The sequence below is a fragment of the Leucopleurus acutus genome (genome assembly GCF_964270905.1).
Source record: "Leucopleurus acutus genome assembly, chromosome: 8".
Taxonomy (NCBI): domain Eukaryota; kingdom Metazoa; phylum Chordata; class Mammalia; order Artiodactyla; family Delphinidae; genus Leucopleurus; species Leucopleurus acutus.
In genome coordinates this window covers 53743436-53770099 of record NC_139151.1, presented here as the reverse complement: position 1 = coordinate 53770099, position 26664 = coordinate 53743436, and the positions used below count along the sequence as shown (strand labels likewise).

The following is a 26664-nucleotide window of genomic DNA, read 5'->3' as shown; positions in this document are numbered from 1 at the left end:
ACTTCAAATTTGATGATTTTGTTCTTAATTTCAACAAACTTTACTTAACACCTACTGGACACCAGGCATGTGTTAATTCTGGGGTATACAGAGCTGAGATATAGCCTCTGCCCTCAATATTTTTATACTCTATTTATCGATACCCTTTGTTCCAGGGCAATTTAAAATGGACCTTATAATCTCAAACAATACTTCTCAAAGTGAATTCTTTGAACTACTAGTTCTATGAGGTCCTCAAATACAAACTTCTGTAAGTCTGGAAAACAATATATCCTATATTCTTATCCTAGAAAGTCACACTAAATATTAATACACTAAAGGCTCTGGGAAATCTTATAATAAAGAAACCTGCTTATTTGAGTATCAGAACGCTTTCCTCAGAACTATTCCTCCCCTACCCACAACCATTTACAATAATGCAGAATATTCCATTCCACAAAACCCTCTGTGGGAAGCGCCTCTTAGCACACAGTGCCTGGTGCAACACATTCTGTGCTGCTCTTAAACTGCCAGGAGGAGCCCGTGTTCTTGGGGAGGGTAAGCTCTACATGTGAAATCACAGCACTCTCTCCACAGTTTCTTCAAATGGACCAGGTTCTATCCCGAGGGTCTGCACTGTCCTACCAGTTTCAGGGTTTCAGAGAGAACTGTAGTACCTGTGGCTTGAATGAGGTTTGCTCTCAAGCAGGAATTTGCACCTGGGATCAACACACCCCCATGAGCCAGTATGAGGAAGCCTCCTCTGGGGGACTTGCTGACTTTCTTAAAGCAATATGCCCATCTTTACCCATTGCTAAAGCTCACTAATTCCACAACCCTGAAATTCATCAGTAATTCAGAGAGCCCAAGTGACATTAACAACCCCCTCTGGAACGACTCACACCAGGCATTTGTCAGAGCCAAAATAATGTAATTTTAAGGTTTAGAGAAGGGCTAATAAGCTTTTGAAAAGAAACAATGCCCTTTAAATGACAGGGGACTGCTTTATCTTCAACCTCCTGCTTAAGCCTAGGAAGAAGCCTCCCTTGAAGCTAGAAGACTTTCAGAATCCTTGAAGGTATTTATTTTTTACTTAAGGGGTAAAGCAGCTATGCAACACACCTAACGCAACAAATGTCCCATTTATGTTTGTTTCTCTTTCTGGTTTTCTTGTACTTTTTCATCCCTACCGTCACTTCCCTAGACAAGGTCACTGTTTTTTCCCTCCTAGATGATAGCAACGGTCTCCTAATTGGTCTCTTTGCCCCCAAATGCTCCTTTTCAACTCTTTTCCACAATATGGCCAGATCGATCCTTCCAAATCACAAATGTCATCAAGTCATCGTCTTGCTTTTAAAAGCGGGATACCATGCTTATGTTACGGCCCACGGTCTTGGTCTATGAGGCCCTGCCTAAGCTGGGGAGAGCTCTTCTTGCTAAGTGGCCGTGGGACTTTCTCTATCACAATCGTCATCATACTTTGTTGGAATTATTTGTTTTAGTGTCTTCTCTGCTAGGCTGGGACCACTTCCGTTGTGTGGCATCCACATTTCCTGGCACTTAGGAGGAGCTCAACATACTTGCTGAGTGACTGTTGTTTCCTTAGTGTCTTCCAATGCAAGTGGAAAGCAAAGAACAAAGGCTGGTTTGTCTCTGAACTGCAAAATACTCTACTCTGAAAAGTCTGGGGTTTGCATTATATCGGTCTCTGAATTCTTTTTTTGGGGGGAGTTACTAGTACCCATTATACCAGAAAGCCAGCCAGATGGGGCTTGGTCCAGACCTAGATTTTGGCAAGAAACATTTGTCTTTTAAAGTAAGTTATGATTTACTGACCTAATCCAGCTCAAGGTTTGGTGATATATTTTCTGAACTAAAGATCAGAACGGGTGGTTTGAGAGAATACGGGTCACTTCCTGGTGAGGTTGCCAGTTTGGAAGACAGTTTGGAGGAAGAATTTTGGAAATTAATGGGACATTCTCGGTGACTTACCGTGACAGATGAAAGAATACTGGAAATACGGATTAGGCCAGGAAATGCAAAATCCTGGGTTCTGCCACTTACTAAGAGTGTGATCCAGAATGGGCCACTCAGCTTCTTCAACTTTAATTTCCTTCTCCAATCAAATGAGCATATCTATTCACTTGAAAAAATTCACAGGACTCCCTTAAGACTCATGGATATGGAAAAACCTCACAAAGTAGGGAAAAAAATCCACCAGCTATTAAACTTAATCCATACTGAAGATTCCTCTGATAATGATTATGTGTGAAATGCCTATTTTAAAGAGGCTCAGAGGTGCTACTCTTTCTTGCTGGAATAATGTTATTCTTGGTTGAAGGCCAGTACGTGAAATGCGAGGCAGCATGCTTCTCAACACCATTGGATGGGCCCTAGTACCACCTTTGCTGTATCTGGCAAAGATATTCCAGTTGAAAAGCATTTAGTCATTGATGTTTCCCTAACATCCTTTCCATCACTTTTCAAACAGCAGTTGCTATCTCTTATTAAAAGCCAATTTAACCTTTTTCTTTACAATTTCAAAAATTAGTGTGGTTGATGAAGTCCTTCTCCAAGTTAACGGTGAGGCTAAGAATATGATGATAAAACAGCACAGCTAACATTTACGGAGCATCATGCCTGCCCACGTGCTAAGCACTTTACATTCATTACTTTAATCAGTCCTCATGCCAATCCCACCAGGCACGTCCTGTTTTCCTCATTTTATAAAGACTCTGAAGGGAAGAGAGGTGAAGAAGCATGGCCAAGGTCATCCAGTTCATTAAGTATTGGAGTTTGGATTCACACTCAGGCAGTCTGACTTCAGAGTGTGTTTCCTTAACCAATGAGCACATATGTGGTACCTGGTGCCGTGTGAGGGCTTGAGGATAAAAAGCTGAAGATGGCATGGTATTTCTCCTCCGGAAGCTTGGGGCCTTTCTGGAGCACACACATCTGATTGTTCTGAGACTTATTCCTAGAGCAATGAGGCCTCTTTGGAAAATTGGGTACCATCTACTTAATGTAAGTGTTTCAAACAGAAGGAATTACTTGGCCTGTAGGGAACACTCTTCAAAAATAAAACTTACCAAAGTCAGGCCTTCTCTGAAAAGGAAAGAAAAATCCAAACAAACAGACCATTCACCTCCTGAGGTCAGGGGTCTGTTTCCCCCATTTCTCCAGAGCCTGGCACAGCATCTAGCACACAGTACTAGTACTAGGGGGAATGGAGTTCTTAGGATTTCTTAGTTTGCTCTGGGGTCTCTTCCTGTCTCAGGCCACCCACCCTGGTTCCCAGCATCTTCATTCTGATGGACCAGGGGCCATAAAGCATGGGCAGGGTGACATGAGATGGGGTAGAAAGGGTGAGGGGGTGTATCTGTGTATGGGGAGAGAAGGACAACAGCACAGTGGTAATGTCACAAAACAGACCGAGCACCTGGGGCAGGGGAGAATGACACTCCAGGTGTATCAACCATCTTGTGACCAAAACCCTGCCCTCTGGGCAGTGTCTGCTGTGACAAAGCCTGGGACGTGGCAGCACCGAGATACCTTGCTTACGGGGTATCTATACATTTCCAGATACGCATTTCTTCTGTCTGTTATGCTCATACACAAGCACACACACAAAGACAACAGGAAAATAGAGGAAGAACACCATACCTTTAACTACCCTATCCAGATAGTGCGCTTGGGAAATAAAAGACAGCACATTTAAGGTAGGATTGAAAAAGTGCAATACTGCCTGTCACATAACCATGCCAGGTGCCAAGGAGACAAAGGGGGCTGCACCCCACGTTTGGGACAGACCTGCCAGGGTGGGGAAAATAAAACCAAAGACAGGACAACACGAGAGAGAAGGAGGGAGAGCAAGCACATTCTCCAGGAAGGGCCAAAAGGAACGTCAACTCACTCTGCGATCCAGGCGTTTGGAAATGTGGTCATATAAATAAGAAGACATATGGATGAGGAGAACAGCGGAAAAAGGAGGATGGGAAGCTGCAAAAGTGGCTACACTCCTGCTCCATCAGCTTTATGGAAAACTAGAACCTGCCCCTTTGTCTACCCAAAGCAGCAACCACCTTCCCTCCAGGAGATGCAGCGGGACAAGAGAGAGGGCACCCTGCATGGGCAGAGGTGACCCCAGGAGGCTGGAATTCGGAAATAGGCAAAATGTGAGTCACCCCTGATATACACCAGGGAAGTAGGTTGAGCCTTTGGTCAAATACACTGCTAGCTTATCTGTTTGCCATTCTTGTATTTTCCACGGACCCACGTGCCCACATAGACGTGAATGCAGAATGCGTGGTGTTCTAAGGAAGATGCATCTCTCCTTTGCATCTTACACAGAATGTGAGGTGCAGGTCAATGGATGTGGCTGTGAAAGACAAGAGAAAGAAAAGAAAACCTGACTCCTTCTCAATGCTGATTAACTTAAAAGGTAGAATGATGTATGCTTTGTTTTCCAACGCATACATCATTGTTATCATCACACATCATCGTTGGGGGGTTATATCCAAGCACTGAATTATTTGGCAATCTAAGGTTTTGCTCATTTGTGAGGATGGGTGTCAAATGTGGCTCTGAACTAAACCTACTGTGCATATATATGGGTGCCTGGCTCTGTGCTTGGGGCAGGGCAGACCTCTTCATTCCCAGCATAAATCAGTAACAGCATTTCACCTTCCCTATTGGGCTGTGGTCACAGCCATTGGAGAGCTTCCCTAGCACCTCCTTCTCTATACCTCCTCCACATGTGCTCCCACAAAGGCTGGAGAGATGGCCATTTCCTGAAGGGCTGATGCTTTCAGCCGGGCTGGTCCCCACCCTTAGCTCGATTTCACACGTGAATCAAAAGTCCATAAGAGAGGGCTCAACTGCAATGGTGAGGGAGCCCTAGGGTTCTATAAACTGTAAGAACATTCTCCATAAAAGAAATATAAATTTTATGTTTTCAATCCTCTGGACAGGACAGACATTGGCTGTTCATCAATATACATTTGCCTCCTAAGACTGGTGGATGAGAGGGTAGGTTCTTAGTTCAGGCACCCATGTGGTCTGTGCTTCAAGAGGAAGTATGTTCCCGGAGGCTGCAGAGCCAAGTGGAAAATTGGGAAGAGGAGTTTTCACTGGGTCTGCACGCTTCCCCTTCATTCTTACAGATGCTGCACAGTCCATGAGCTAACAGGATGTAAGAAGGGAAAGTGAAGGGGAGTAGTGTATTAAGCAGGACTGAACAAACAAAGCTGTGGAATGACAGTGAAAAACAGGGTCAGCCCACATGAAAAAACACCTAGGAAACATCTCTGGTGAAGGCGAAGACTTTCTCGATTCTTGGTTCATCTGTCACCTGCGTCTTAGTCAAGATCATTCATCTAATTTTGCAAAGTGATCTAAAATTGCTTAGACATCATCTCCCAGGATACGCCATCGGAGAACCACGACACAACACACAGATCTCCTGGCTCAGCTGGTGTTCTTAGCGCTCAGATCTGCAGAATTTTGTGGAGGGTCATAATCATAGGTTCTGGTAATGACACTGAACCCAGCTACAGATGAGGTGGAGTGAGCCTAGATTTCTCTCACAGGGTTGGCAAGGATGACTCGGCTGGACGAGACAGGCATCATTGGGATTCAAATGACCATACCACTGCGCAGCATCCACTTGGAGGGAATTCTCTGACCAGAACAACATCTCCAAACTTAACGGTGATATCATGGCTCTGGTGATGAGTAGAGATTATATCCACTATATAGGCTAATCTCCCCAAACCCAGGGGCTGACCTCAGAGAGCTCCCTCTCTCTCTCTTCTATTGCTATAAGAAGTATTTAGCAATAAAGATCTCTATTAAATATGTTTTTAGTACCTTTAAAAAATGCTTACTAATTTCTCAGACCACAGGCAGGAACACCAGCCAGTGGAAGTGACGGAGGCACACTCAGGTCGTAATCAATATTGTGGGTTTCAGGAGACAACAGTGGATTCCACAAATCCTGGGATTCCTTCCTCACACAGTGACCTCAGGCCACGCTGTGAAGAAAGCTGACAACAGCCAGTCAATACCAAGACCAAGAGCTTCCTGGGAATGGAAGAGAGCTTCCTTGCCTCTACTGAAAATGAAAGTGGTAACTGAGTCTTTGAAGTCCAATGCCATTTACTTATAAAAGGCATATGCAGAAGTCCACACTGCTGTTTCTTTCACTGTTTGAAAAGCTTGGCACATATGCCCTTGACTCAAGTCACGTAAAATTTCATCGTGATTTTAAGGCACTAACTTTAAGAAAAGATGAGGCCAAGTCTCTAAGCTTGCATTATGGATGGTGGATTCAGGGCTTCCCCAAATTCCTTCATCTTTCTCCTCCAGATTTCAGGATGAAGACGATGGAAGCAGAGTCATTTCCCTCTTGGACCACGCGCTTCTATGTTCCTGTCACTGTGCAACAAAGTGGAGATAGTGGAGGCACACAGCTATTTATAAGACAAGCTCTGAGCCTTAGCACGAGGGTAGCCTGTGAGGTCTTAGATCTCTTTAGCATTTCTATGACCTCCAACGTGAAAGCTTCTTTCCTTCACTTGCCTGTACCAATAGAAGTTTCCAGAAATTTCTCTTAAGAGAATCCCAAGAAGCTTCAGGGGCCCCCATCAAAGGTTGTGAAGAACATGGCAAGAAGCTTATTCTTCAGGAGCCTCCGTTGACTCTAACAGCTGTATCATTGGTACCCGTTAGGTCAGGTGAAACAAAGATCATTATGGCAGGTGATGACTGGGGTGGCTATGGTCATCTGAACTTCTCTCAGATGGATGACAAATCATCAAAGAGATGTTCTTGTTAAGTTCTTGGATACATTCATGCTCTTCTCTCTTTGGACGAAGGATCAGTGAGGAGTAAGTGGCCAACGGCACCCACCCCGAGAGGGGCTCACGGAGCCCACTCACTGGTCTCCAGTTTCCCACTCCTACCACATGTGGGCTGAAAGCTCCCAGGACCATCAACTAATCAAGTTCTTGCTCTGATAACACGGGGTAGATCCCTGTCCGTTTTCTCTTTCTCCGTGTCAGCATTTGTCCTACAACTCATGGGTCATGATGCCTCTGAGGAGGGAGAAGCATAGGTTATCTCACAGGCGCTGATACCTTGTGAATGCTTGTGAGCTCTTGGTTAAGGATTGTCTGATTACAAAAAAGAAACTCAAGAGCTACCGTTCAAAAGTGGACAAAGAACTCCAGAAGACTGTGTGGCCTTTCTTTGTAATTTCCCTGCATCGGGAAGTCTGGCTTTGCTCGCTCTAGTAATTGCATCATCAGAGTATTATTTTGATCTTTACTCCCAGAGGAGGATTTGTTTGAGAATCAAGATTTATATGATTGGACAGTTCTCCTGGAACCTAGTAAATACTTCTGCATATCTGGCATCTTGAACAATCACAGCTTTGGGGTCAAGGTTGGAATTTTACACATGTAATCAGGAGCTAGCATTTCCCACATGTGTTTTGGGACCTCATAGACAAGGGGCAGTGAAGTGAACAAAATAACTATCATAGAAGTGATCCAAAATGTTGGTGTTTTCAAAGAAATAGGAAAAATTAAACACCTTCTTAAATTTAGCTATGATTTTCAGCTTTCTCTAAAGAAACTGGAGGTCAAGCCCCAGACTGAAAAGACTCATAAAATTCCTGGAAAAGACATCCAAAAATACGTTTTTGATGACTCTGTGTTGACCATATACTTGAGAAACGGATCCTAATCAATCCATCTGACCTTAACTTCTAGACTAGGGAAACTGGTTCCATATACACAAGCGGATGTATTACTAGTAAGTAAGTAAGAGTGAAAATGAAAAAATCCTGTTTTATTTGTGGGATATTTTTAGGAGCAGGTGATGGGTGTGCAGTCTGTGGGCAGTGGAGGAGGGGCCGGAATTCCATCACCCCTGCAGGCCTCCTCCAGCCACCCCACTCTGTGATTCACAGAGGGAGAAACTGAAGCCCCAGCGACCATGTGGTCTACCCACGGTGCTGTCACCAAGACTTTTCTTGAAGTTGCAAAGAGACAGATAATTCCTAACGTAAGGAATTAAGATTTGAAATAGTCTTGCTTTTTGACAAAAATATTGTCATGAAAGAGGATGCCAATCTGTTTTGAGAAAACCAATCTGTTTTGAGAAAAACCAGGGAGCTTCCATAAAAGAAAAGGTGGACCCAAGCCTCCAAAAGGAGATATTTAATTCCTACTATATAATCTGCTCTGGGAAATGTCACTGGGGTAAGAAGGTTTTTAAGCTGGGGACTTGACCCAAAGGAGCCCAGACTTGTCTTACTCTTTTATGCCAGCTGTTAGGGAACCAAGTCATTCTTTCCCGTTTACGGAGGGCAGCAGTGTGCAAATGAACAAGCCTTGCTCTCTTTGGATCCCACTGTGTGGAGGTCTCTGAATCAGCATCGTGGATCCTGGCCTCTTCTCTGGTATGGGACAGAACCACACTGAAAAATACGAGCTAGCTGTGCGATGACCCATTGAATAATGATGAAATCTGACAACAAGAGAACATTTAACACTTTGAATTTCTAACTTTTCACACCAGCAGTTTTTGCTCTTCCTAAATGTTCCTCGCAGGGAGTGAAGTTCCCTGGAATGTAAGGAAGTGCTTCTTGCTACCATCAAAGATTAAAGAGGGGTTTCTCCTTCTCATATCTATTCTGAAAAGGAAAAAGAAGGCACCGCCATTGTTTCCCTCGTTTGTATCTCGTACTCCTTCCCTTCCATCCAGCAAGGTTACTGAAGTGTTCCTTCGGCACTAGGGTGTCGGGTTTCTAGCGGGGATGCAGCTGGCCACGGGCAGAGACGCACAGAGGGCAAGTTGCCATGCGGGGAGATTAGACAGGGTCAAAGGAAACGCGTACCACACAATGAAAGGTAACAGAATTCCGAGCCAAAGTCCTTTCATCTGAGCCACTATGACTAGTCCTTTACTTCTTCAATGTCCTGTGACAGTTTTCTGGTATTTAGGACTGTCAACCTCCCTCTTGAACCGTGCACATTTACCTTGGTGTATTTCTTATCCGGAGGGGAAAAAGCATCTGCAATCCCAAGGAGGAATTTGCTCTTAAAGAGTGACAACAGGGTGTGCAGGGGAGGTGGGACGGGCTGGTCTGACTCCTTGGCATCACAACAGAGATGTTCTTCAAGCTAGGCTGAGGAACATCTACGAGACACCAGCTGGAACCCAGCCTGCCCACAAGCCCTGCCATGAATCATCTGTGACTGGACGCAGGGAGGATTTCCGTAAATCCCTCATCATTTGACTCAGATGAGATGCTTTAACCTTATAGAAGCCTGACATCCATAAACTGCTTGGAACTTGGTGAGGTGAGCCGAGGACTCTATAAGCAAGTGATAGAAAACAGAATGCATTCTCTCTGGGCTCTGATTTTGGTTTTAATAGGGATGGGTCCCCTTCTGGGCTGGGAGGCTAAAAGGTCAGCTTGTCCTTAGTCATGCAGAAAAGTGAAGGTGAAGGAAGGGGCAGAGTTGAAAGAAGCAGGTGGGCCTCTCTGGTGACTAGGGCTGCTTTTCTTTAAGAGGTGTCCAGGGCGGTCGTGGGATAGGATGACACTGATGGAAAGAAGCCACCCAGAGGCGCACAGTGAGACAGCGTGGCGCGTTCTGCTACGGAAAAGCAGGGTGGGCTGCCGGCGGCTGTGGAGCGGCTCTGGACTCTGGTAAGAGTGTGGCTGGCCAGCTAGCTGTGGGACTCTGAGACCAACTGGAATAAGAAGGCCCAGCCTCTGGGAAGGATGAGAGCCAGAGGCCTCTGCAGAAAACCTGGGCTTTGTCCTGCAAGGACCGCAGAGCAAGCAGCTGGCGAGGAGCTCCTCCCCAAGGCTCAGAAAACCAAGCCTCAACGTCCAGTCCTACTTCTTAACAGTTAAGTGACCTTGGGCCTCAGGTCCTTGAAAAGAAGGGGGGAAATACGTGTGCCTCCACAGGGTGATGGATGGGAGTGGGAAAGAACGCAGTCACAGCCCTTAGCACAGTGCTCGCCACACTGTAAATACTCAAAAATCAGAGCCCATTATTATTAATATTAGTAAGTATAAGGTATTCCACTGCCATTGATAAAAAGGGCGATGGTGTGGAGGCAGGGATGATGAATAAAAGCTAATTTCAGGCTGCAAAACAAAAGGAATGCGGCCTAAAACAATATGAAATGAGAGGTAGCCCCATTTGCTCAAAATTCCTTTGTCCCTCGTAATCTTTGGGGCTTGCCTCCCAGTTTCTGTAATCACGAGGTGACTGTCAGAGCTGGAGAGGCACCCGGAATCCTGTCTCCTAGAGCCATGTGCTTGCCATTTGATCACAGACCCTTCCTTGAAAAAAAAATGGAAGGGGAAGAAGTTAAAACACACACACACAGACCAGTTGATTCAATAAAGACCTTTTGGTGAGTGTTCATTCCAGGATAATAAACCAAGCAAACGTCTGGCTGTGTTTAAAATCAACAAAACCAGCAGGAAAGGCAGAAAGAAGGGAACAGAGTGATCAGCTTGTTTTGAAAGCTGCCAACAGTGCTGCTTCAGCAGGGGCTGGTGCCAAGGAGCCACCAGGAGAGGGGAAAGGAGACAAATGCAGATGGGACGGAAGCCGAGGACAGGGGAGGGGGCAGATCCCAGGCCTAACGGGATGCAGATGTGGCCTGGGGCCTGCGGGAAGCTTTCCCCAGGATCCCAGGCCTCTTCGGGAGCTCCAGCCTAGGAGGCTACTGGGGGTGTTCAGCGCTAAGCCCAGGACCTCCCAACCAGACCATAAACTTGATTTAACGGCTATGTTTATGGAGTACTGTACGATGTGCCAGCCTGTACGTGCGTTATTATCCCCATTTCACAGGTGAGGAAACTGAGGCTCCGAGAGGCCTTGGGACTTGCTCACAGCTGCTGAGGTCGAGTCATCTGCCTCATGCCTGAGCCCCAGCTCCTAACACAAAGTTATACTGCTTTTGGCCCGGGAAGGGCTAAACCCAAGGCATGCTGACCAGCTAGCTGAGATCTGGGAGATGCAGGGTGGGAGGGAAAAGGTTAAAAGTGTCCTATTGTGAGTTTGAGTCCAACTGATGTCTAGGAAAAGCCAACCATAATGTCGTCAGATGAAAGGACTTTTGGCCCAGTTCCCACATGCGACAGGGGCCCCGAAGTGCCCGACAGACAACGGCACCGCGCAGCCCTGGAGAAGGTGCGGAGGCCCGGTCCTCATACCGATGGTGCAGTGCTCGCCGTTCCAGCCCGGGCTGCACTCGCACTTGCCGTCCCGGCAGGTCCCATGCTCAGCGCAGCGCGGGTGGCAGGCGCGCTGGTCGCAGGCCGCCCCCATCCAGCCGTCCTCGCAGCGGCAGGTGCCCCCCACGCAGACGCCGTGGCCACCACACTCGGCCGCACAGATCTCTGGGTGGGGGGAGGGAGAAGGGGGAGAGAGAAAAGACAAGTATTGAGCCAGTCGTTCTTGGGAACAAGGGTCACATGCTCTGTGAGCAGTCGGGATTCCAGAGGCTCAGGAGGCTCGGGACAAGAACAAGGACCCTCGGACAAGAACAGTTCTCCAGCCAGAGGCCTGTCCCGAGCCCCTTTCCTCGCCAAAATAGGATGGACTGTAGGGCTCTGCTCTGTTCACTTTTCTCTGTGGCCAGCCTGTCCCCGCTTCTGTGCTTACCGCTTCCAAAGGGGACCGCCCTTCTGAACAGATGTGAGGAGAAGTCAAATTTAATTAAAAACCAGTTATGTGTGAAAACGAAGTGAGGCTGAGCCAGGCGAAGTACCTGTGGGTCTGGCTGGGGTGCATGACGGGTCCCGGGCTTGCACTTCATTCCAGCTTTGACTCTAACTGAGATGGGAGGAAAGGGGAGGCTGGACCCCCGCATCCCAGGGGGGTTCTCTGGTGCCCTGCTGGGTTTATGTTCAGTTCCCCTGCTCACTGCTTCATCACCTCAACTCTGAGCACCATCTCAGTGGCTTTTCCAAAGCAAACAGCTGGACTGGGGGTGGAGGTGCTTCACAGCTAGACTGGAGTTGCCCAGCCCTTCACAAAGGCCCGTCTGTGAGATGGTGCAAAAGACACACGCGACCTGATCCACAAGCCCCTTGGGCCCAGGGCCAGCGACAACTTCACGGTTACCCAGGCAGAGGTTGTGAGAGCTTTGAAACACAACCCCTTTTTAGGAAACCAGTTGAACAACTGGGGTCCTTGATGCTCTCTGCCAGCGCTGTGATGGAGACCCCGACTCGATTCCGTGCCTCGTGGCCCAACATTCTTCAAATGAAGATCCCAACACCTTTAATTTCTTTCAAATTAAACTGACTGGCACCCATGTCAAATCGCATTTGCACATTACCCCTTCCAAGCTACACTCCTGGCTTGGAAGCTACTAACACTCCAACTACTTTTGAAAAAGAAAATAAAATTAGATCTCAGAGGCTCAGAACTTCCATATTAATCTACAAGGCAACGGCTAAAAGGTTCAAGAATTAAAAAATAAGCAAAACAGAAAACAGTAATAGTTCCCATTTATGGTGTGCTCCTATGCCTGACATCTTGCCAAGCAAAGTAGCTGGAAAGGGAGTTAATGCGTGCAGTACCACACTGGGTTTCTCAGCTCCCCAGGGGAGAGAAAGGCTGCTGTAAAATGTGTGCAAAGAGCCCTGACCTGGAGCCAGGGGACCTGGGTTCTATGCCAGGCTCAGGAGCAGATGCTGTGTGACCCTGGGCAGGTTCCTTGACTTCACTGGTGATGCTGCCTCACAGCACCTCTTCTACCCATCAGGGCTACGCTGAGCATTCAGTGAAGTGGACAATAGAAAAGGGCATGGCAAGATCACTAACTCAAGAAAGATTTCTCAGGACAGTGAGCTTCAGACTACGTGTCCAAAGACCAGGTTTGTGAGGTCTGTGTCTGCTCAGCCACGGATCTGCTGTGTGACCTTGGGAAAGTCACTTGCCCTCTCTGGGTGTTGGTTTCCTCATCAACTGCAGGGGGGACCTGATGACATCTAAGACTGTGGGAGTCTATGATATAAACATCCTCCACGTCACACAGCATGATCTATCCCTAAGGCTCGGCTGGAGTGTCCCTCCTCCTCTGAGAAATCTCCCACGATTCACTCAGCGGTTGTTCTCTTGCTCCGTGCCTTTCCATGTGACGTGGTAGACTGCTTCTCCATTTCTGCGTGTCTCATTGTCAGACTCAGGACAACCTGAGGCTGGATGAATTCTGATCACCTCTAGGCCTGGTATCCAGCACAGATCTTGGCACAGAACAGACCCTTAATTAAGGTTTGCTGGATAATGAATAAATCCATGTGTGCCTGGGGCTACAGGTGCCTAAGAATTTAAAACAATTCAGGTACACCCTGCTCAGCCTGGCTGAGAGTCAGTCCAGGTCTATCTGTCTGCTTATCCCTGGTGGGTTGCCCTTGTGAAAACTTCCCAAGCGAGCATGGAGCTGTGGAGCAAAGTGTCAGGACACCCAGCAGCCCTCCAGGAAGGGGGTTTTCTCAAGATGTTCTTCAAGTTTCCTTCCCTTCTTGCTTACATGGACAATGTCCTGGATTTTTCTCAAGATGAAGAATGACAATCTCGGGTCCCTGGGTCTCCCTACGTCCTAAGTCTGAAATTTCCATCCCTTCTGCGCAGCGCTGCAAGGGCATCGACCCAGGTGACTCTGGAGGCAGGGCCTGAACTCAGGGCTGGCTGAGAGCCTGGAGGAAAGATCAGCTTAGCATTCTGGGGGGTTTACTCAGCACATTTTCCAGGTGGCAGTTTATGGTACGAAAGTAAACTTCCAATAACCCTTCTGTTCACCGAGGTGTGAGCCTGGAGAGGGACAGGCTGTGGGGCAGCCTTCCTCGGGGCACTTGGAGTTCACAGTCTTGGTGTTTTGGGCTGCGGGGAACTTGAAGGTCACGGGCTTGAGAGCAGAAGAGGCAGGGCTTCCCCAGCATTTGACGGCCTCACTTCAGGTCCTCACTACTGGGTAGTTCATTCCTTTACTAGTTAACTTTGAGGCAGTGTGTGTGAAAGAGCGTAAGGCTTGGAATCAGGTGTGACTCCAAATCTTGGTTCTGCTAGTTGTGGGACCTTAGACAGCCTCCTCAACTGCTCTGAGCTTCATTTTCTTCCTCCGTAAAATAGGGATGATGACAGCACCCCCTTCAGAGGGTACACAGCCCTGATATACAGCTCATACTGATTCCTTTATTCTTCCAGTAATAGTCCATGCCTGCCTGCTATGTGCCAGAAACTGCGCCGGGTGCTAGGAATACAGAGGTCAATAATACACAGGCTCTGCCCCACAGGAGATCATTGCCCAGACAAAGCCCAAACTGATTGCTAAGATCAGCTGAGTAATCTACAGCTGTTACTCACTTCGGCACCTTTCTGCTTACGTGCAATGAAAAAAGAACCGTGAATCTTAGGATCAGACAGATTTGGTATCTATTCTTGGCTTTGTCACTTATTGGCTGGGTAATCTTCAAGGTGCAAGTTATGCAATTCATTGAATCTCGATTTCCGTTTCAGTAAAATGAGGCTAGTAATTCCCACTTTACCAATCTTACACGGTTGGCGTTAGATCAGATGAGGTAATGTATGGAAAAGCCATTTCTGGCTTAATAACTTAACACTTATATCAGGTTTTACAGTTTACAAAGCACCCTTCACATACAATTTCTCATTTAACTATCACAACAACGCTGTGCGAACACCTGGCTATTATCCTTCTTGGAGGTGAGGCTACTGAGACCCAGAGAGCATAGGGGAATTCTACAAGGTCGTGTGTTCATCTGGTGCTTTCTCCTCATTGTGACAATCCTCGGGGCAAGGCTGCAAGATAAGCATTTTACAGATATGGAAACTGAGTCACAGGCTAGACAGAGGCAGGCTCATTTTACAGAGATGGAAACTGAGTCACAGAAGAGACAGAGGCAGGCTCTCCTTTGAGGGAACCTCCTGGTTCTTCCAGCACATCTCCCCTCGTTTCCGGCCCTGTTGTTTATCCCTTGTTACGTTCAAGTCAGACCCTGCCTATGTGTGAGTTGCAATGAGATTCTTTACACAGAGTTTCCCAGACACCCGAGCTCACTTTTCTCCTCTGGAGACTGCGGGGCCGTCCCTCCAAACTCTCCATCTCCCCGCCAGTTTACACTAGACGTGCTGCCTTGGCGCGAAGCTAAGGCTGCCTGGTGGCTGAGCACCCCTCCCTCAGTCCTTTACAAGCTGGGTTGTGAGCTCTTGCACATTTTAATGGAAGGGGCCTGAACAGGGTGACCCTGATGTTTATGCGGTGCTAACTGATGGTAACACAACCTGGCAGTGTTGAGCTTCTTTTCTGCAGATGGGCTCTCCGCCCAAGTGCAGGAGACCCACTGCCTCATGACGGGAGCAGGAATCCGAGATTCTGCTTCATTGGGTCTCACGTTGTAGGCCCCATTGCTATTATTTTATGTACCTCAATTTTTTTTTTTTTTTTTTTTGTCCTTGAAATAAAAGGAACTGCTTTATTTTTGCTTCTCTGATTCTGCTTTTACACTGAAGCAGATATAACTTCCCAGAGTGGCTGGCGAAAACCAAATAGGATGATGCTAAAGAATGTGCTTTGACAGCTCCTGTGCCCTTTATGTAATATGAATGGTACTTTGTGAAATTTGGGTCATAGCTCCTAAGTCTCAAGTTTGCTCAGTTGTAAACTGGGGATGACACTGCCTACTGCAGAGAGTTGGTGGTGGAATCACTCTCATTTGCTTAATTTCTTGAGCGCTCACTGGGTGCAAATCCACTGGTGAGCGGGCACTGGGGGATCCAATGGTGAGTATGACAGACACGGCTCTTTCCTGACCTCAAGGAGTGACATTCTAGGGTGGCAGACGGACATAACCTAATTGAATTAAATGCGTTAAGATGAACAGAAGTGAAGCTTCTAGTATGGAGCCTGGCACACAGTCAGGATATGATAAACTGTGCACACACATATTCTTATAAGAAAGGAAATGGGGTGTAGTGGCAAGTGTTATCAGACTGAAGTCAGATCAGATGTGAATTCTGACTTATACAACACACCTGATACAAGCAAGCATTTGATAAAGGCTAGGCGACGGTCATGTGATCAACATCGGCACTGTCTGACTACATGCTGGACGGTAGGGGCCTGGGAGGAACCCTCTGACGTACCATAGAGTACACAATCCATACAGTAGACTTGGATTCAGATTCCGACTCTCCAGTCTCCTTGAGTCCGTGCGGAGCCCTTGGGAGAATTACTTAATCTCTCTGGACCATACTTCTTCACCCCCAAAACAGGGAGAGTAATAATGGTCCCCTACAGGGTGAGTGAGTGGTGGTAACTGAAGGAAAGGGTAAATGTGAATGGCTCTATGTAATCTGCGTTATGTATGTTGTGTTCTGTACATTAACTGATTGATGGAGACCTACGACATCCTGTATCAGTGCAGCTCCGAGTCACCGAGAAGGGAATCGTCTCCCTGAAGAGCAAGATGTTTTCTAGCAGCAGAGCCTCAACATTTGGGTATGAAACTCTTTCTCTGGTTACCTAGCGTGGCACCATCAGCCAAGACCATTAAAACCATTAAAACCCAGGTAGAAGCCACCTGTGTGCGTAGCTTCGGCTGCCTCTTAAAAGCGGGTGAAAATCCCCAGCTGTCCTGAAGTGTCATTTCAAGTCTGCAAAGTTCCTGGCTGAACTACACAGGGCCTTGGAGAGCAACCAGGCCAGGCCCAAGATCACCCTGGTTCTTCTCCTGGGGAAAGCCGCACCCCCCGGCACCTCCCCTTCCCCACCCCACCTCTGCCCTGCCTCACTGGTATCCACGTCTGTCTTCTCTCTAGACTGGCAGCCCACCTGATGGCAGGCTCTCGCTTTTACTCATCTTGGTTCCCAGCAGCAGGCACCAGGTCTGGCAGAGAATGAGCTTTCAACAAATATTTGTTGAAAGAACAGATGAATTTTTGAAAAATCTCATGGAAGAGGTGTTATGTCAGTTGGCTCAACTCTATCCCAGCGCCATATTGTACAAAATTTATTTGGTTAAATACATTCACACAGAGGCTCAGCCTTCTTTGTGCTTAACCTTCTTAGAAACTTATCTTCTCCAATCTCCGACGGATAGCTTGAAACCTTAAAGTGTCTCAGTTCTTACACCCTCACACACATCTTCCTTCGCACCAATGCCCGCGTCATACCTGTTCCCTTTCTATGATGTGGAAGCAGGTGGACGCATGACGGAAAGGGTGGGAAAAATATATGGTTTGGCTATTGGTTAATTGTGCTCCGAAGTGTATACACGAGGAAAGAAGCTGCTCCAGTCTCCTCTCATTAAATGTTAATCCCCGTATGAACCTGGATGAAGCCTGGGACCTATCACAGCTACGTTTTAATTTGTCTGGACTTACTTTACAATCCTGTTCATTACAACAGCTGGTAAGGGAAGCTGTGCCTCTCCCCTAAAGGGAAATACTTATATATAATTTTCCCATAAAATTTCTTTGACTTGGAAAGATGCTCAAAATTGACACAAGTCGGGGATAGAGGGGACCCCACACAAGGATCTGTGTGCTTTCCTGCTGAGTAAGGAACAGATACAGGTGAAGCTGTCTTTGCAATTCAGGGATGTGAAAGCAGAGCCTTGGCCCCGTATGACCTCCTGGGAAGCCCTTTAATAAGTCTGTATTTAGCACTAAAAGGGATAATAGGGAAAACTGTTCTATTCTGCTTAGGACCTGAGGTTCTTAGAAGTGACCTTAAGAAATTTTAGTAAGGGTTAAATCATTTTAAATGATTTCCACTAGGATTTTCTGTTGCATCGCTAGCTCATCTGAGTTAGTGCCCAGTTTGGGGGATTTCTCTGAAATCCTGGTCCTTGAAAATTCCTTGGGGGAATTTCTCATGAAATCCTTGGACACTTTAGGTCCAAGCTACACTAAACAGCATTTGAGGCAAAAATAAGGAGAAACTGTAGAACCACTACTGGTGGCACACAAATATTACCTCATTAAATCCTCACAACATCCCTGCAGTTTTATTTTCACTCCCTTCCCATCACTGAGGAAACTGCTTGGAGAGACTAAGTGACTTACTCAAAGGTACTTAGCTAGAATGAAAGGTGACTATGATTAACACAGCTTTTTGGTCTGTGAACTGTGGGATCAGGTTTAGGCAAAACCTCAGCTGTAATCTGACATATTTCCTTATTAATTATGTATTAGATCCTCACCCCAGCTAGACTAGAGAATCTCTGAAATCAGAGTCTGATTTCACCCTGACTCAATGTTTATTATGTTAAGTACTTTTCCTTTTGTTAGTCTGTTTATCTGTCTTTTCAACCTCCATCCATCCATCTGCCTGTCCATCAGCTCATCCATCTGTCCATCAACCCAATCATCTAATCATCCAATCAGCTATTAAGTCAACAGGCCATCTAACTGCCCATCTATCCATCCATCCATCCATCCATCCATCCATCCATCCATCCATCTGTTTGACTTGGGCTACTTAATTCATCTTTCTGTGCCTCAGCTTTCTCTTCTGCAAAAAAGGATAGAGACACCAACACCTCAGGTTCATGTGAGGCTTAAAAGAACATCACGTAATGTGCCTAATGTCATGTACATCTTTTACAGAGCAAACACTCACTACATGGCAACTATTTTACGTTTATGTGCTAGAAAGGGCCAGGGGAAGGGAGGGTTTGAAGATACTGTGGAGAGCAAGGGGAGGACGTGAACAACTGAGGTTCCTCTCAACAGCCGGAGAGGACTGGATCTGGAGCATAATCAGAAGGACAGGCTTCCTGGGCCCCTCATGCCCTGGGGAGAGGTAAGCGGCAAAGACCCGTGTAAGGGACAGACCAGGATAATGAGATAACACGTAAACCACGGCCTCCACATTCTCAGTGAGGTAGGAATCTCTGCTGAGGAGGATGCTAATGGATAGATGTGGACATCTGAAAGAGCCCCCTGGGGACTGAGTGTAAGAACTCACAAAGTACCAGAAGAACTGCAGCTCGAAGGACCCAGGAGGGGCTAAAGATCGTGAGCGTGACACGATTTGGCTTAAACACTCAGAAGCCCGGCTGTAAGATCAGAGATGGTGAGCGGCTGGAGTGATCCTGGGTTTTGCAAGGTGGATGTGGAAGAAAGGCACAGAAGCAGGGAGCCGAGAGTGAGGAAGGAAGACAGCTGGAAGTAAAGGACTGAGGGAACAGGGGGAAATGAAGGAGAAGGAGGGTGAGTCAGGAGAGAGCTGATGCTGGGCAGGAAGTGGCCTGGATGTGGCCAGGGGCTCACCTTCAGGTGTGTTTAGGGGTTAAGAGACAAAAAGAGGAGGAAAACGTAGAGGAGCAGTTTTCTTGGTCAGAGCATGAGAAGGTATCTTAGAGATTCTCTAACCATCCTGTAGACGGGAAAACACGGGCCAAAGAGAGGAAGCGCCTTGTCCTTGGCCACACGGTCACGTGCATATTAGTACCTGAGTAAGAACCTGACGGCTGCCTTAGGAAACAGTCATGTCAGGGGCCAGCTAGATAAATGGCTAAAGGCGGGGAGGCCTCACCACTCTTCGGCCCCCTCCTCTGTGCCTCCGCATAGGCTGCTTTCCTGGTCTACGTGCTCCTTTCCCCCAGTCGTCACATGTTGAAGTCTGGCTCCAATGCCACCTCCTCCCTGAAGCCTCCTTCCAGAGCCCACACAGGAAGGGGCTTCATCTCCTGCCTTCCCAAAGCACTTTATGCAAACCTTTATCGGGGTTGTTAGTCTACCTGTGTTGCCTCCAGAACCCTGCCATCATCAGATTAGTCTCTGTACTCTGTAGTGAGTCTCACACAGAAAATGTATCTTTGGACTGCATCCATGTACTGCCGGATTCCCGTGGTCTGAGGCAGGGCACTCCAGTAACTACTCAAGGTACTACGATTTTGCACAGGGCAGAGGCCTGGATTTGGGCAAGCTGGGTATAAAAGCCTTCTTTGCTACTTCCCGGCTCTGGGAAACAAACATTGCACATATCTGAGCCTTATCTTGGTCATTTATAAAACGGCGGTAATGAATCTTAAAATTGATTTAAAAATATATCGAGGACCTACTATATGCCAGATACCCTTAGAAGCTGGGGATTCAGAAATGGTATTAAGTTATTCCCATCCTCAAGGAACTCAAGTCTACCTAGTTGTATAAATGAGCTCAAAGCTGGCCACCATGCCTGGCACACAGTAGGCCAATTACAATTTAACTCTCACTTCCACAGGCCAGATACCCCTGCATTTTGAACAGTTTGGCTCGAATATAGCACCCAATCTCTCTCCCTCCCTCTCCCACAAAATTGGGCAGATGGCTTTTTAGTCTCAGTGCAGGTTACAGGAAGAAGTCAGAAGGGAGGAAGGTATAGGAAAGGAGCATCTGACTTCCTTACAGTAATTAATCTTCTTTTGACATTGAGGCCAAACCCAAGTCACTCTCCTGTGCTTCTCAACTTCCATCCCTATCACCTGAGAGTCAGAGCGGCTCCAAGCCGTGCTTCGGTCCCCCAGATCTAGATGGCAGAAAGCTAATGAGCCTTGGAAACCACATGGCCTTTCACCTCACTCAAGGAGCTCAGAAAGCTTTCAAACCAAGCAGGAAAATGGACTCCAGTAGGTTGGTGCAGAGCAGTCTCCAATCTATTCCCCCAGGACTAGAACTTCAAGCTTTAGGAAGCACCTATCACAGGAAGTAGTAAGTCGCCTCTGTTCACCTTAATTGGAGGGTATCTGGCTTCCTGATTAGAGGAGTTCGAAGCTAGCATGGCGGAGGCCTCCAAGTACGCTCTGACTTTGCAGAATGATAACAAGCCGGGAAAGGACTGGTGAGCAGAGAAGCCAAAAAAGGGAACTGGGATGTGTATTTGTGGCCAGGGCTGAACCACGACCCCACTGGAAGGGCCCAAGTGGGTATACTGAAGAGATAGCTGATGTTCAGACCTCCAGCCCTGACACCCTTTTGTGAAGGTCCACCTCTCCACCTCCACCATGGACACCTCCTCCTAGAAGTCTCCCAGGCACCTCAAACTGCATGCCAATATTAGAGTAAGCTTTCTAAAACCAAACCTGACCACGTCACAGCTCTGCCTGAAACTCTTCAGTGCCTTCCACGGACAGATAAAACCTAAACTCTTTCAAGGCCATTCATGATCTGATGCCTGCTAACTTCCTTCACCTCTTCTCCCTCTCACTACTGCCACAGATATCCTAAGCTAAGCTACTCCAAACTGTGGTTCTTTCCTAGAAAATGCCAGGATCTGTCTCATCTGTGTACTTGTTGCAAATCTTTGACTTCCACAATGGGCTGCTGCAAGGTGCCTGCCTCTTTCTTCCATCTCTGACAATTCAAATCCAACCTCCATCACCCACCTTAAATCCCACTTCCTCCAAGAAGCCACCTTGATCACCCGGGCTGAAAGCAGCTGCTCTTTTCCTGAACCCCTGTAGTATTGCCAGGTCCACCGTGGTCATGATCCAGTTTACATGGTTCCTGGCAGTGTCACCAAGTGAAGTGGTACCTTGTAAACCTGATACCTGATCCATGGTCAGTATCGGCGTAAACCTTGGTAATAGCCCATGGCAGGATTACGCAGGGGATAAGCATGGGTTCTGAACCCAGAGAAGGCTGGATTTGAATCCGTTCTTTCCCAGAGTGCCTTTGGGAAAGGCACTCAAGTTCCCTGGACCCTGGTTTCCTGAGAATAACACCGTCTGCAATTTCAGAGGCTTATATATTTGTTGTTTGAATAAATCATGAAGCACATACATGGAGGAGTTCTGTAAAATGTAAATAAAATTTCCATTCAAAGGATAGTTATTATTTTAAAATTACAAAGTTACAATACCAGCCGTTTGATTCAGGAAGACAGCCAGAGATTTTGCACAAGATATCAGCTTGGGCATCCAAATAGAAACCTAATTCTGAAGCCCAATTTCAGAAGGGCTTGGATTTGCATACTGAAGAGCTCCAGTTGTGATAGAAAATGTTCCAGGGCTGTCGGCGGGAATTCTACTAAATTACAAAGCTGCCAGCTTCTCGTTTATCAACCTTTGACTCTGGCAGTATTTAGTAGCACGCCTGTTTGGGCCCAATTTCCCAGGCTTTGATTAAATGTTAGGAAGTGACCGTCTCATTGTGTCTGAACCTCCACAGTACTTCCCAGGCAACTGGTGGGCTCTTCTCTGCCTCCTTCTAACACACCCACTTCCTTCTCTGCTTCATTGTCAGTCTCTTGGATATTTATTATTCTGAACTTTGATTTTAGGCTGTCACTGGCTGTTGGGAAAGGGCACAGGAAATGTCAAGTCTCAACGGACATGATTCCTTGGGTGAAATTCTAACCTAGAGTTTCCCCTCCCAGAACATACCTACACAGAAATAGCCCAGTCTGATCGTTTCCTTTTGATGTTTAATTGGATGTCGGTGCTGTGCTTTCTGGGCTGAGAAGCAAATGCTTCTCAGAGAGTGAACAATTCCCGCTACACAAATGAGACTTGTAACAGGGGAGAATGCTCAACACTGAATCTAATTTTCTCTCCCATCCATGAACAGAAGACAATTTCTCTGGCATTACAGCATCTCACTCAGTCTTTCTGTCATTAGTAAGAATTAAATTCTGTTCCCTCAAATCTAAACATAATTATATTTTGCCTGGTAAATAAAATTGAATTACCATTTTCAAAATTTAGGGCTAATGCAACTGCTATGTTTAGAGCTTTAATTTTTTTAACCCTGTTGCTACTTTCAGGTTTTCTTTTTTTTTAAATGGGCTTATTTTGCTATCAATTGTGACTTCATTTGGTAACAGAGCTTTTCTGTTCCATATCTATCTGGTCATTATTGTTATTAATTATGCTTTTCTTTTTGGTAGGGGAGGAGAGTAATAGAGAAGAAACTGGAAGCTCAAAGGATCTGAGTTTGAATTTTAGAAGGTCTCGCTAAGCTGAGGTAGGACCTAGGCCATGATGCACTGAGAGAGTTAAAGAAAGAGCCCTGACGTGGAGTCTGAAAGGGAAATCTTCAATGCACGTTGAAAGATTTTTTAATTTGAGATTTTCAGCAAGACATTGAGTGGACTCCATGACTGGGACCCTGCCTGCCTCCCTGGCCTCACTTCCTCAGCTCCTACTCTCCAGTTAGACTGAAGGAGGACCGCTCTGTACTTCTGCACATGCTGTTCCCTCTGCTTGGACGGCCCTCCCCTCCTCTGCCCCCAGGAACCCCTCCTCTGCCCCCAGGAACCCCACCTCAGTCCCCTCTCACAATCTGGCTCACAAGTCTCCATCCCGGGGAAGACCTTCCCAGGTTCTTCTCTGTCCCCCTCCTGGCCGAGGGCACGCTCCTGCCCTTGTGCACCCCAAACCCACCATAAATGTGACGGTCGGAGGCCTTAACACCTCATGACTCCGTGTCACCTCCTGAGTGGCCTGAGGCATGCTGATCCCCGGGGCCTAGAATGGTCCGGCACATGAGAGGTCAGGAAGGGCTGTGAGTGAATGGAGGGGGCGTGTGTGCTTGTCAGCAGTGGGTGCGCATCCGGAGCTCTTCTGGGGTGCTCTCTGTGGAGGCTGTGCTCCTCTCTGGAAAAAGCTCAGGAAGCTCAGTCCCTGAGCAGAGGCCAATGTTAGCGCCGTAGGGCCCTTGTGCTGGTGTCTGGGGATAAATGTGTCAGCACGTTAGTGACTCTTCACTTAGACTCGACGACCAGAGTCGGGGACTGGGGGGAAGCAGGGTGGGTAGAGAGTCTCAGTAACCACAAGAAAACCGAGCCTCCGAGAGAGAAAGCAAGTTGTTCAGGCCACATAGACTCCAATCCAGTTCTGGCTCCAGACCTTCACCATATAAGCTGCCCTCAAACTTCAATTGCTTAGAGTTGAAGGACTGTTTGGCTAATTTAGACTCAGTCATGCATTCTAAAAAATATACATTAATACTTTATTTATTGAGTGCTTACTGAGTGCCAGCCACCATGCTAGGCATTTTATATATACATATTAAAACTAATGTGAAAAACAGCCCTGCAAGGCAGGTATCATTAGCCATATTCTTTGGATAAGCTCAGTCTTGAAATTCTAGCTTGGTCCCACTCCAAATCCCATGCAATTCTTTCTGACTGCACATGCGACGCCCAAATCCATACCACTGAATCTCTAAAAGATCTCCACCTGTTATTCAATGAAACCCAACTGCAATGAAATGGTAAGAATCATAAACCACCAGCATGAGCATTTTACAATCAAAATCTCTGCCAGGTACTGCTTCTGTGAGCCAGCAACCCAAAGGAATAAAATGTATGAGAGGGCCCTCTCACATAAAGGTCATTTATGGAAGGCAAGATTGGAGAGAGCGCGTAGAGAAGTGGAAACGAGGAATGAATTGATGAGGCTGACGACGGAGATGCCTGGGCTGGGGTGGAGGGGAAGGAAGACCCGCGTGAGAGCCAGTGAAGGGGCAAATGATGGGTTTAAGGGATCGAATCTGATATGGTATTCTGGAAAATGCCACAGAGCCTGAAATCTTCTTTAGAAGATTTTAGAAGATTTAGAAGTCATTAGGCTCTGAAAGAAAGGTAGGCTTTTCCAATTTTAAGGACCATCTCAAAGAGGTTAAATTCCTCCCCTTTTCTAAGGCAGCTCTGAACCAAGAGGATGAAAAGCCAACTAAAGCACTTGAGGGGGTGGGTGTGGGGAGGCAGTCCTTCTGCTCCGCAGGGCTATTGAGCGTGCCCCCTTTATGCAAAACTGATGAGGCACCCAGCCCAGCAGGACCACTCCCTGGGGAAGGTGGCTTGAAGGAGGTGAAATGATGCCAGCTCTTATCCAGGAGGGGCTCTGGCTGGCTGGCACTGCCCATGAAATGAACATGGGCTAGGTCTGGAAAGTGAAGGATGGGGCCCAGGAACTCGGTTTTAGCTTTGCAGAGTGTTATGGGGGCGTGGGGGGAGCAGATAAGGTTGGGGGTCGGGGAGGGGAGGCGGGTGGAATCCTGAGAGAAGGGATTAGACTGTCCAGAGGGTAGTGTGCTTGGATCTTCTTGGGCAGAGCCTTTGGCTGTAACCCCTCATTCTTCTTTGATAATTCCCTGGATACGTCATTCATTCAATAATCACTAGAACCTAATGGCTGTCAGGCCGTGCACTAGGGAGAATGACAGACACTGACTTTATGGGGTTCACAGTTTGACAAGAGAGAGGCACGTTTATAATACATGGCTCAGTACACCGAAGAGCTTAGGAGAGGCCTTGAAGACAGACTTGGGTTGCATCCGTGCTGTGCCACTTTGCAATGGGGAGATGCTGGCAAGGAATTTAACTTAGTTCTGACCTTCAGTTTCCTTATGTGGAAAACAGACGTGGTAATACTTCCTTTACAGGGTTCTTATGACCCTGAACTAAGATAATGGTTGAAAGCACTTAGTTCAGCACCTGATACATGGTAAGCATTAAGAAATGGACAACTCTCTAATTAATGCTCCACACTGTGACTTATCAGGAAAAAAGACAAGATTAATGGCAAAGAAACCTCTCTGGATGGAAAGAAGACTTGAGGTAAGAGCTGAGGACTTGGAAACAGAGGGCCTAGATTTAATTCAAATTCTGCCACTGATTAGTTACTGCGGGCAAGTCGTTTCCTCTCTCTAACGCCTTCCCATCTGTAAAACAACTGCAGTAGCAATCACCACCACCATCATCACCACCCCCATCACTACCATCATCATCACCACCATCATGACCATCACCACCATTACAACCACCATCATCACCACCCCCATCACTACCATCATCATCATCATCACCACCATCATCATCATCACCATCACCACCATCATCACCACCCCCACCACTACTACCATCATCATCATCGCCACTATCATTACCGTCACCACCACCATCACCATCACCACCACCACTATCACCACCATCACAACCACCATCACCACCAGCGTCCCCAAAGACTGACGCAGTGAGGTTCCACTGGGCCCAGAGCTGAGGACAGAGGTGTATTCGGGGTGGCAGTGGGACATATAACCTGTGCTCTTCCAGGCCACAGGAATCTACTTACACGGTTATCTTATATGGTTCGTCATTGACCACATCAATGAGGCAGGATTTAAGGAGGAATTTCTGAGACGAGACAGCAAGCCAAGCTGCTGAGAACCCAGAGGCCTGAGTAAACACTTGTGTAAAGTCTGACTTCACTGTTTCCACAAACCTAACCAAAGTGCTGGGAAACTCGTCAGCTCACATTTCATTACAGGCTGGTTGCTGAGTGCAGGGCATGTTGATTTAAGCTGCTTTCATTAAATCCTGCTCTCCATGCCAAACAGCACGACATTCATCTCAGGCAAGAGATGGTCCTGCTTCCTAGGAGGGCCAGACGTCAGGGGCCCATTTCTGCCAAGCCCACCACCTAGAGTCAGTCCTATAGGATGTGTCTTCCCGCCTGCAGCTCCTGGTGAGAAGGCTCTGGGCAGTGCCTGTGCCAGCCCTGCCGTGCCAGGAGCAAATAACATAAAAGGTGTGACCCGAGCTACCCTTGCTGGGTGTCTGACTTGTGCCAGCTGCCATGCTAACCACTTTCTCCATATTTTCTCACTAAATCCTTACAACAATCCC

The 26664-nt window shown here is 47.1% G+C and overlaps 1 protein-coding gene across 4 annotated transcripts in view; it reads right to left on the bottom strand.

Moving 5' to 3' along the window:
* The window catches only part of TENM4 (teneurin transmembrane protein 4), a gene marked incomplete at both ends in the record, with an annotated part of 385043 nt that overhangs the window by 109581 nt on the left and 248798 nt on the right, over positions 1 to 26664 (bottom strand). For 3 of the 4 annotated variants that reach the window (XM_082844520.1, XM_082844521.1, XM_082844522.1), the window contains 2 exons: positions 3643 to 3669; positions 11231 to 11416. In XM_082844520.1, the coding sequence (XP_082700646.1) occupies positions 3643 to 3669; positions 11231 to 11416 (213 nt within the window). The remainder of the gene's footprint in view (positions 1 to 3642; positions 3670 to 11230; positions 11417 to 26664) is intronic. The other variant, XM_082844519.1, reaches the window with a different exon arrangement.